Genomic DNA, 12,555 nt, shown 5'->3' with positions numbered 1-12,555 from the left:
GGTGGAGGTTGCGGTGGACGACAAAATAATTACGGCGGCAACAGCATGGCGCCCAATGCCGTAGTCCAGTGGGTTCGGCGGACAGTGCAGTCCAGACACTCGTGCACATCCAGGGAAGGCAAGCAGCTGGGCACCAACTTGGTGCAGTCTGATGGTGCACGCCATCAGCACACGTCCCCATATTCATGGAGGACATGTACACATATACGTCAACATTTTTTGAGCGTTACACCCGCAGGCACCTACGATGGAGTGCCCCGATGAACATGAGGTCCAGTGAAGGAGCAGACCACACGCTGTGCTGCAGCTCGGAGGTGGCGTAGAGCGGTGGATGAACCTGCGCCGAACTCCTACTTACTGGTGGTGCTGGGCGGGAGATGAGCCACGTCGAGCTTCCGCTGGTTGGTGTTGAGCGGTGGACGAGCCATATACAGCTCCCATTCATTGGCGGTGCAGAGTGGGGGACGAACCGCATTCAGTGGTGGCATTGAGCAGTGGACGAGCCACATCCAGCTCCCACTCGCTGGTGGTGCTGAGCGGGGGACGAACCACATCCACCTTCCACTCGCTGGTGGTGCTGAGCAGGGGACGAACCACATCAAGATCTCACTTGTTAATAGTGCTGAGCAAGGGACGAGCCGGGCAGAGCTCCCACTCACTGATGGTGTTGAGCGGGGGACGAACCGTGTCGAGCTCCCACCGGGCTTTCTCTGTGTTTAAAGTCTTCCTCTATGGGGATGGTTTCGACCAGGTCACCATTGACGTGCTCCCACTGGCGCTGGTAGCACCAGCCTTGGTAGTGGGGCACAGTAGACTTGCCGAGCTCACCCTGGCAGCACCAGCCTCGGTTGTGGGGCGCAGCAGACTTGCGATACATGTTATGTTCCTAGCCTGGCATGCAGGATGTGGGGTTCGATCCCGACCCTGACGCCGATATAATTAGAGTTTGCATAATTTCCCCGTGATCATGTGGATATTTTTTCTGGGTCCTCCGTTTTTTCCCTCCACATTTCGAAACATGCGTCTAAACTATGTTGCTTCTTTGGACATGATAAGCCACTTCATTGAGCTATAATGTGCGCTCCTATCGTGTTTTGTATTGTTTGTTGTTGTAACGTTCTGACTCCCTTACTGGACATCTGTGAAAGAGCACTTTATAGCTCATCGGATTCCTTCGGTATAAATAAATATTCTGATTCTGAAGCAGTTAAGAATGTGTATCTGACATGAAACAGTCTCCAACATATCGGAAATGATTAAGATGTCTAATTTCAAATAATTGCTTTTACATTTTAAACAACCTTTGGATGTGTCCTCGCATTTGACATAACAATCATAATTTCGTGTTATAAAGCATCATCCATGTCAATTTCAACTCACAATGCTGTACTAAAATTATATACAAGGGCTAAATCCTATTTTAACAATTATTAAATGAACAAATGGCATACAAACTAAAGGTATAAACAACAAGTTTTCACAAGAACTCAAAAAAGTTATTAAAACAGAGCAATTAGTCCACCATGTGAGATCCCACCTAGCTGCATTACCATGCAGACCTATTGTTTTCAATATTAACAGCTCTATTTACTACAACTGGTTGAATTAAACATTTACATTCAGCCTACTGTTGGCAACCCGTGACGCCGAATGAGACAATCTACTGTTTAACTTTCGGAATGACTTCGAAAACTGCAAATATGAATATCTCCCTCAACCTATTTTTTAAGGCAACAATTCAGACAAAATGGGATATTGCACTCTTCCCTTCTTCTTCATTATCATAGTGCCAGCATTATTGTATGACCATAACTAGTGCAACTATTCAAATTACCATGAACACTATTTGGCAGCTTGTGAAAGTATTCATATTATGCTTTAAAAGTGTATGAATGCAATTCTTGTAGGATATGCACCACGTAACATCCAGCTTTTTAAAGCTGTAATCCTTGAAGTTATGGAATCCGCTGTTAAACTGAACCAATTCATCAACCACATCAATTCCATCCACCCAGCCATCAAATTCGCCATGGAGGTTGAAAAGGATGGCAAGTTACCATTCTTGGATGCTTTAATTGAAAAGAGACCAGATGGCTCAATGGGACACTGTCTACAGGAAAACCACCCATTCGGATGCCTACCTAAAAACTGACTCCCACCACCATCCATCCCAGAAGAATTCCCTCATTAAAACGCTACACCATAGAGCTCGATGTATTTCCAACCGTCATCACCTAGCCTGTGAAGTGGAACACGTACAACAAGCTCTCAAGATGAATGGATATTCAGTCCACACAATCCGTAAAGCTATCACCCCAACCGTTGGGAAAGAACCATCTGAGGACCCAATCAAAACCATGACCTTGCCATACATAGCAGGGGTCACAAAAAAGATTTCCAAAATCATGAGCAAACACAAAATCCAGGTTCGATTTAACGCAGTACATAAAATTTGTGATCCGAGAGCTCACTAAGACGAAGGCACTCTGCAAACCCACCGGTATCAGAAATGTGTTCATGAAGCCATTCAGATATATAAACACAGACACAGCTTCAACCGAGAAGATGGGTACAAACTGAGCAATCATTGGAAGGACGTTATTAACCAGATAGTATTAACTGACTGTGATGTTTCCATCCTATCTGCTGATATCAGCAGTTATTTCCAACTCTCTGAGTACATCACCAGGTTAAATGTCTTTACAATAACGGGCTAAGTGTCTCACTAACAGAGCTACTGTTGCCCCCTTTCCCTCGATGTGGCAGGAGCTCTCGTTTTTTTAACAGACTATAACTGGCTGTGATGTTTCTGTGTCTCTCTGTTTGTTTGTCTCTCTGTGTCTTTCTCTCTGTATGTGTCTCTATGTGTGTCTCTCTCTGCGTGTCTCTGTGTGTGTCTCTCTCTGTGTGGGGGTTGTCTCTGTGTGTGTCTCTCTCTCTCTCTGTGTCTCTCTGTGTGTTTATTTATGTGTCTCTCTCTCTCTGTGTATAACTCCATGTGTGCCTCTCTATGTGTTTGTCTCTCTCTCACTGCGTGTCTCTGTGTGTGTGTCTCTCTCTGTGTGAGGATTGTCTCTCTGTGTTGTGTCTCTCTGTGTCTCTCTCTCTGTATGTGTCTCTATGTGTGTCTCTCTCTCTCTGCATGTCTCTGTGTGTGTGTGTCTCTCTCTGTGTGGGGGTTGTCTTTCTATGTATCTCTGTGTGTATCTCTCCATGTGTGTCTCTCTATGTGTTTGTGTCTCTCTCTTTGTGTGTCTCTCTGTGTGGGTCTCTCTCTCTGTGTGAGGATTGTCTCTCTGCGTGTGTCTCTCTCTCTCTGTATCTCTCTGGGTGTGTGTCTCTCTCTCTCTGTGTCTCTCTATGTGCATGTGTCTCTCTATGTGTCTCTGTGGTTGTCTCTCTGTGGTTGTCCCTCTGTGTGTCTCTGTGCGTGTCTCTGTGTATGTCTCTCTCTCTATGTGGATGTCTCTCTCTCTCTGTGTGTCTCTCTCTCTCTATGTGTCTCTCTCTCGTTGACATGCTGGTCTCTCCTCATAGTTGCTCTTGCCGTTTTTTGTTTTTGTTGCCCGGTTCTCTGACATTGACATGCTAATCTTCTCATTGGCACATCCCCCGGTTGCTGGAGTTGTCTCATATTGACATGCTAATCTCTTACATTTACATACAAATTCCATCTCTAGCTCCGCCCACTTACCCTTGGGTTGAGCCCACCTCAAGCTATATAACCTCTTGTTGCAGCAGCTATTTCTCTTTCCTCAGCAGTTCTCCTGCTGTGTTTGTCTCACCTGATGACGATTGCTAGTGTTGCGATCGAAGCTTCGTGATCTAATAATTTTCTATCTATGTGACTTTACCGAAAGAACCAATGAGTATAGATTCCTGCAATCACGAAAGCTTCAAATCAAGATTGATCCCATCAGTGAAGGATGTGATCCCTGATATGCAATACCCCGGCGTCTACAAACTAAGCTGTGTCTGCAGCAGTAGTTACATTAGGGAAACTAAGCCACATGTCTCGGACTGTGTTCGTGAACATAAGGCAGATCTGAAACACGGTAGGACCAATACCTCGGCCGTGGCTGATCCTTGTTTTAACGCTGTGGGCTCACGCAAAATTTATTTCTCTCAGGCGAAGGTATTTTGCAAGCCCACTGGCTATCAACAAAGATTCGTTCATGAAGCCATCCATATATTTCTACACAGACACAATTTCAACCGAGAAGATGGGTACAAACTGAGCAATAATTGGAAGGAAGTTATTAAACAGTTTAAGTCATAACTGGCTGTGATGTTTCCATCCTACCTTCCGATGTTAGTAGTTATTTTAGACTCTCTGGTTTTACATTAACGGTTTAAATGTCTTTACATTAACAGGTTAATGTCTCACTAACACAGCCACCGTTGCTCGTTTTCCTCGATGTGGCGGTGCCTCTGCGATCTTACATTGACATGTTAATCTCTCACAATACAATGGCCACCTCCGAAGCTTCATCGTCGTGGAGGTAGTTCTCCGATCTTACATTTACATGCAAATTTCTCACTTTAACATCACTAGCCCTGCCCACTTCGCTTATGACCCTTGGGCTACACCCATTTCAAACCTGTAAAACATCCTGCCTCAGCAGCTTTCCTGCAATATTTTTTCCCCTGATGATGATTGCTTGTGTTGCGATCGAAACGTCGTGGCTTTTTTGGTATTTTCTTTGAACTTATCTACTGACTTTACCGAAAGGCCCAAGAATAGGCAAATCAACTTTTACCATAGCAAACAGCATGTCCCTACAGCTGCTAAAAACAACATAACATAAGAAGAGTAAAATGTGGATCAGAGCATTGAAACAAGTGACCTAAAATAAATAATGCCTCATTCCCATGTGTCTATCCTCAGAAATATTTCAGGAAGTGCATCCTATAGGCAAAACTGGTTCAGTAAAATAACACATTGGATCGTTTCAACATTCAGGGTCTCATCAGCAGTCGAAACAATGCTGGTGAATTTACAAATATAGGTAAGGACGTTGTTTGTACTTGCTTTTCGCTTCGATGGCTGTTGCATGGTTCCTGGAATCATGATGGCCGGGTCACGGGACTCAGCCAACGCCACCTGGCAGTGGCCTTCCTGTGCATGCAGAGCACACCAAGGGATGGACATAATACTCTTCACACAGCATGGGATGTATACAAAACACTCTACATATGACACGGGGTGGACACAACACACAGCACAAGATGGGCACAACACTTTTCATACAACACGGGAAGAACACAACACTCTTCATACAGCACAGGATGGACAACAATCTTCATACAGTATGGGGTGGACACAACACTCGTCACACAGCACGGGATGAACACAACACTCATCACACAGCACAGGATGGACACAACACTCGTCACACAACACGGGATGAACAACACTATTCACAGCACAGGATGAACACAACACTCATCACACAGCACGAGATGGACACAACACTTCACACAGCACGGGATGGACACAACACTAATCACCACAGCACGGGATGAACACAACACTCATCACAGCACGAGGTAGACACAACACGTATCACACAACACATGATGAACACAACACTTTTCATACATGGGTGTACACAACACTCTTCATACAGTATGGGGTGGATACAACACCCTTCATACAGTATGGAGTGTACACAACGATCTTCATACAGTATGGGGTAGACACAACACGTTTCACACAGCACGTGGTGAACGCAACACTTTTCACACAGCATGGGATGGACACAACACTCTTCACACAGCACGGGATGAACACAACACTCATCACACGGCACAGGATGGACAAAACACTTCATACAGTAGGGGGTGAACGAGACTTTTCACACCGCACGAGATGGACACAACACTTCACACAGCTTGGGATGGACACAACACTCATCACCACAGCACGGGATAGACAAAACACTCTTCATACAGTATGGGGTGGACGCAACATTATTCATACAGCACGGGATGGACACAACACTCTTCATACAGTATGGGGTGAACACAACACTCTTCATACAGCACGGGATGGACACAACACTTCACACAGCACGGGGTGGACACAACACTAATCACCACAGCACGGGATGAACACAACACTCATCACACAGCACGGGGTAAACACAACACGTATCACACAACACGTGATGAACACGACACTTTTCATACATGGGTGTACACAACACTCTTCATAGAGTATGGGGTGGATACAACACCCTTCATACAGTATGGGGTGTACACAACGATCTTCATACAGTATGGGGTAGACACAACACGCTTCACACAGCACGTGGTGAACGCAACACTTTTCACACAGCATGGGATGGACACAACACTTCACACAGCACGGGATGAACACAACACTCATCACACGGCACAGGATGGACAAAACACTTCATACAGTAGGGGGTGAACGAGACTTTTCACACGGCACGAGATGGACACAACACTTCACACAGCTTGGGATGGACACAACACTCATCACCACAGCACGGGATAGACAAAACACTCTTCATAGAGTATGGGGTGGACGCAACATTATTCATAGAGCACGGGATGGACACAACACTCTTCATACAGTATGGGGTGGACACAACACTCTTCATACAGTACGTGGTGGACACTGTTTGTACAGTATGGGGTGTACACAACACCATTCATACAGTATGGGGTGGACACAACACTCTTCACACGGTATGGAGTGGCCACAACACTCTTCATACAGCACGAGGTGGACAACACTCTTCACACAGTTTGGGGTGGACACAACACTCTTCACACAGTATGGGGTGAACACAACACTGTTTGTACAGTGTGTGGTGGACACAACACTCTTCACACAGTATGGGGTGGACACAACACTGTTTGTACAGTATGGGGTGTACACAACACCATTCATACAGTATGGGGTGGACACAACACTCTTCACACGGTATGGAGTGGCCACAAAACTCACCATATGGACTCTTAACACACGAATACACAAACATACTAAGACGCGTATATGTACTGTACATACACACACTAACACATGAACAGACTCTGTATCACACTCAGACACGAAGATTAAACGCTGTGTAACACGAAGATTAAACGCTGTGTAACACGAAGATTAAACGCTGTGTAACACGAAGATTAAACGCTGTGTAACACGAACCCGCGTGGTGACCGAGGAAACCCGGACACTTACTAGCGAACTGTACCTCCCGAGTCACTACAACAATATCCGTCTACGCCGACTCCTCAAATCTATTCCGTCATTCAGCAGCAACACAAATAGATTCCAGCGCCAAATCGTAGTGAGCATTAACGTGTTGCGTGCGTGCATCCGGCTTGTGCTTGTCGCATGCCTTTTACACTTACGAACACGACACAAAACGACGCGCGAAGACAGTCGCTCAGCAGCACCACTCCAGTCCCTCACTCATGGCCGCTCTCTGCCTCGCTTTCTGGCAGGGGGGGGGGGCCAAGTGGGCGGCGCGTGGCTGCGCTGAACGTCACGCCAAAACAACGCTCCCATTGGCCGAGAGCCGACCGGGTTGATTTATAAGCGAAAGTCTCAACGCGTTCGCCCGTAACAACAGGGACGACGGGGGCATTCGATGTCAGTGTGCTGCTGTACGGAGATGTAAAAACACACGTAGGATACAAAAGAGGTTTTTTTCGGGTTAGATCGTGTAAATATATAAATGTGTCGTTAAAACCCGCCACCACCCGACACAGCCAACTTGTAAGGGTTGTCACGAAAACAGAACGTGCCAATTCGTCACTAGTACAGCACACCGGTGTGTTTGAGAGTCAAGCCACAACGTTTACAATCTGAGTACGACGTTTCGCCAGTAATTACAATTAGCTTCATCAGGCAACAGCTAGATTTGTGGATATTAACGTAGAATAGGCGACGTTTCGGGCAATGGCCCTCATTCATAGCACATAGGCCAGGAATAATGTTGATAGTGAATGGAGACTGCACTTAACGCCATGGGGCCTGATGAGAATTACATTTTACAAATATTTTCTGATCACACCGGTGTGGCGGTCGCGTACGGCGGCTGCTCGAGACATTGAGACAGACAGTGTGAGACAGAGACAGTGTGAGACAGAGACAGAGAGTCTGAGACAGAAACAGAGACAGTGTGAGACAGAAACAGAGACAGTGTGAGACAGAAACAGAGACAGTGTAAGACAGAAACAGACTGAGGCAGAAACAGGGACAGTGTGAGACAGTGTGAGACAGTGAGATAGAAACACAGTGTGAGACATAAACAGAGAGAGACAAAGTGAAGCGCAGACAACATGAGACACAGACAAAGTGAGACAGACAGTGACAGAGTAAGACAAACACAGTACGACAAAGACACAGTGAGACAGAGTGAGACACAGAGACAGACAGAAGCAGTGTGAGACAGTGAGACACAAACAGTGAAACAAAGTGTGAGACAGAAACAGTAAGACAAAGTGGACAGAAACAGAGTAAGACAAAGTGAGACAGTGACAGAGTAAGACAAAGACAGAGTGAGACAGACATTGACAGAGTGAGACAGAAAGAGAGGCTGAGTGAGACAAAGTGAGACAAAGAAAATGAGACAGTGAGACAGAAACAGATAGTGAGACAGGCAGAGAGAGTAAGACAGACAGGGACAGTGAGATAGACAGAGGAATACAAACAGCGTAAGACAAATACACAGTGAGACAGGGTGAAACAGGAACAGTGTGAGACAGAAACAGAGTGAGACAGAGAGAAAATGAGAGAGACAAAGTGGACAGAAACAAAGTAAGACAAAGTGAGACAGAAAGAGTGAGACAGAGACAAAGTGGGACAGAGACAGAGTGAGATAAACAGTGGCAGAGTAAGACATAGACACGAAGACTGAGTGTGACAAACATTGAGACAGAGACACAGAGATCGAGTGAGAACATCACAAATACATTGAGACAGAGACAAAAAGAGACAGAGACAGTGAGACAGACAACGTGAGACAGAAACAAAGGTAGACAAAGTGAGACAGAGTAAGACAGATAGAGTGAGACAGACAGACAAAATGAGACGGGCAGAGATATAGTGAGACAGAGACAAAGTGAGACAGAGGCAGAGTGAGACGAAGACAAAGTGAGACAGCAAGACAGACATTGACAGTGAGATAGAGACAAAGTGAGACAGAAACAAAGTTACAGAGACAAAGTGAAAAAAAACAGACAGTGAGATAGAGAGACAGTGAGACAGACACCCTCAGAGACAATGACAGATACAGTGAGACAAACAACAATATAGAGTGAGACACAAAGACTGAGTGTGACAGACATTGAGACGGAGACACAGACATCGAGTGAAAACATCACAAATACATTGAGACAGAGTGACAAGGAGACAGAAAGAGACAAGCAGACACAGCCACACAGGTAGACACAGGGTGACAGCGATCGCTAGCAGGGATGCACGCCAGTAATAAGTTATTATTTGCATTTATTTGGTATACCCCTGTGAGCCATTCGGCTCTTGAATCGGGTGCAACCGCAACAAACAAAAACATGAACAAGAAAACATCTTAAAGTGATTATGTGACTGTGAAAACAGAAAATCCAGGAAAAAAATATCAAAATATTCCTGAAATAGCACCGTACACCAACGCTGTGTGCAAAAATCCCAGTGGGATGCAAGTCAAATAACAACAACAACCAGACAACTAAGATTAAGGCCATCAGTCTAACTCCGTACTACAATAAACAAAAACATGGCCAAAACAAAAAAACGTATTCGAAATCACCAAAATAAAAGCCATGAATGCAATGTAACAGTGATCATAGGGACTGTGATCGAATTTTTAACAATAAACTACATAAATAAATTATAACACCAAAATCTCGAGCCATATTTTAGGCCACTGAATAGCAGTGGCAGCTAGGGGTGTAAAACTCCTCTAGAGCAGTTTTGAGTGAAGATCTCATAGGTAGTGATTCAAGTTGCAGTTTATTGGCAATAGCATTCCAGACCCTGGGGGCATAAATAGCAAAGGCCCTTCCTCCAGTTTTTTTACGGCAATAGGGAATGTGAAGCTGGTAAATGAGCGAAGACCTGAGGTCAAATTTGTTCTTTGAAATAGAGAGGAGATCCAGTAGGTAGACTGCGGAATTTTTTGTAAGTACATCGTGAATAAATAAGATCTGGTGCACAAGCCATCGAACATTAAGAGATGTTAAGTTTGACCCAATGTAGAGATCACAGTGGTGAGTCCTATATGGGCAGTTCAATGCAAATCTTAAGGCCGAGTGATAGATGGAATCAAGCTTCTTCAGTACAGTACTTGGGGCTGATATATACACGATGTCACAGTAGTCAAGTAGAGGCAGTATGGTAGCTTTTATCAATTCCAAACGGAACATAGGGGGGAAGCAGTGCTTGTGTCGATACAGAAAACCAATTTTTATTTTTGTCTTTTTACCAATATAATCAATGTGATCTTCAAAACTAAGTTTTGAATCCAGGATGACCCCAAGATACTTATAGATATTGACTTGCTCTATTTGATAATTATTCAAGGAATGTAATTGGGGAAAAATAACTTTCTGCTTTAGTCCCGGTGAGAAGCATAGCACCTTGGTTTTGGAGGTATTCAGGACTAGTTTAAGAGAAACTAGCTGATGTTGTAGTTTGTTGAAATCACCCTGGAGCTTAGCAATCACGTCATCCGGAGAGCGGCCAGCAGTAATCAGTATCGTGTCATCTGCAAAAAGATTTACCCTGGAACGATCCAGTTCAGTGCCCAAGTCATTGACATAAAGAGAGAACAAGAGGGGGCCGAGGATGGAACCCTGTGGAACCCCTTTTGTTATCTTAACACTGTTTGACCTCCAACCATCTGTGAATACAGTTTGGGTGCGAGAAAAGAGGTAATTTTTTAACCATTGTACTGTGTTCTCGGAAAAACCGAGGCAACTTAGTTTACTAAGCAGGGTGTTGTGGTCTACTGTATCAAAAGCTTTGGACAGGTCAAGAAAAAGACAGGCACAGTACTGCTTATTATCAAGGCTATTGTAAATTTGATTCAAAGAGTCTAATGCAGCAGAAGTGGTGCTGTATTTTTTTCCGGAACCCAGATTGTTTTAGATGTAGTAGATTGTTGGTGGACAGGAAACTGCTAATTTGGTAGTTCAATAATTTTTCAAAAATTTTCATCAATGGGGACAAAATTGAGATAGGTCGGTAGTTATTGGAATCATCTTTAGGGCCCCCTTTGTGAAGTGGACGGGCATAGGAATGTTTCCATTCTAGAGGAACTGATGCTTCTTTGATGGACAGGTTGAAAATATGGGCTATAGGTTTGTATATTAGGTGACCAACAGTTAGTAGAGCAAAGACGGGAAAACTATCTGCTCCGGTAGAGGAGGACCCTTTGAGGTAGGACAGTTGTTTCAGAACATTACTTTCGTGGATTGGTTGGAAACTAAATTCGTTTAATGTTTGGACAGGGGTGTAGGAATTTGCAGGAGCAGGGGTGACTCCCAATACATTATCAAAAAGATTACCAGCTTCAGAAAAATGAAGGTTAAAATTGTCAACTATTTTTTTGGGATCTGAAAAATATTCCCCATTTTGGTGAAGCTCAACGGGCAGATTTTCTGTTTTGGATGCCTTTTCGATAGATTTGATTGTTTTCCAAAAAATCCTGGCATTTCCATGTGATTCCAGGAGAGTGGAGGAATAGTCGGCATTTTTTGCATGCCGTATTTTTTTTACACATCTATTCCTTAAAATCCTGTATTCTAGCCAGTCATTTACCAAATTACTTTTCTGAGGACATGCCCAAGCCTTGTCCCCAGTTTTCATGAGCTTTGTAATCAAAGGATCATACCATGGTGGGCGGTTGCCTTTAGTTTTAAATCTAACCAACGGAGCATGTTTGTTAAGAATTTGCAGAAACGTGTACCTGAAAGTCTCCCAAGCCATAGTCAGGTTGGGGATATCACAGACCTTATCAATATCCGAGTGAAGCACATCATTTGTAAATGCCTGAGTGCTGAAGTGCCTCAAAGAGTGCTTCTCAACAATTTTAGGGGGGGCTTTGGGTCTGGTTGATGATCTCACACCAAAAATGAAGGAGTGATCACTAAGGTTATTACCCAGAACACCAGTCAGTGCGAAATTGTGAGGGGCATTTGTCAATAGGACGTCAAGCAGAGTTGACTGTCCCGGATTTTTTAGGTTGGGTCTTGTGGGGACATTTATTAATTGAAACATGTTAAATTCATCTGTAAAATTTGTGGCCACGGCCGGCGGGTTTAGCCAATTCCAATTTAGATCACCCACTAAAATTATTTCACCTTTAGGGAGGCCCCAAAAAAGCTCTCTCAGTGCCGATGCAGCTTCAACATCCTTCCCACAAGCCGGTCTATAGCAGCACACTACCAATATCTGTTGATTATTTGGGAGAGTTATTCTGAGAGCCAGACCTTCAAAGCAACATTTTTTAAACAAGGAGTGAGCTGGTGACATGCAATAGTGTTACGAACATAGATGGCAATTCCACCTCCTTT

The 12,555-nt window shown here is 44.4% G+C and overlaps 1 protein-coding gene across 7 annotated transcripts in view; it reads right to left on the bottom strand.

Annotated features, from left to right (window-relative positions):
* Positions 1 to 7,499, bottom strand: part of RAD17 (RAD17 checkpoint clamp loader component) — an 87,506-nt gene extending 80,007 nt beyond the window's left edge. Inside the window, exons 1-2 of one of the 7 annotated variants that reach the window (XM_032970784.2) lie at positions 7,387 to 7,499; positions 5,029 to 5,119 (exon numbers count right to left, since the gene is read on the bottom strand). Coding sequence is in view for 5 of the 7 variants with exons in the window: in XM_032970785.2 (XP_032826676.2) it covers positions 359 to 475 (117 nt within the window). In the remaining 2 variants the exon portion in view is untranslated. The other 6 variants (XM_032970780.2, XM_032970781.2, XM_076074011.1 and 3 more) reach the window with 6 other exon arrangements.
* Between the last annotated feature and the right edge of the window lie 5,056 nt (positions 7,500 to 12,555).

This window comes from Petromyzon marinus, chromosome 44, assembly GCF_048934315.1.
Source record: "Petromyzon marinus isolate PM22_M1 ecotype Great Lakes invasive population chromosome 44, UKy_Petmar_22M1.pri1.0, whole genome shotgun sequence".
NCBI lineage: Eukaryota > Metazoa > Chordata > Hyperoartia > Petromyzontiformes > Petromyzontidae > Petromyzon > Petromyzon marinus.
The sequence above is the reverse complement of the archived record's forward strand: the minus strand, read 5'-3'. Positions and strand labels throughout refer to the sequence as shown.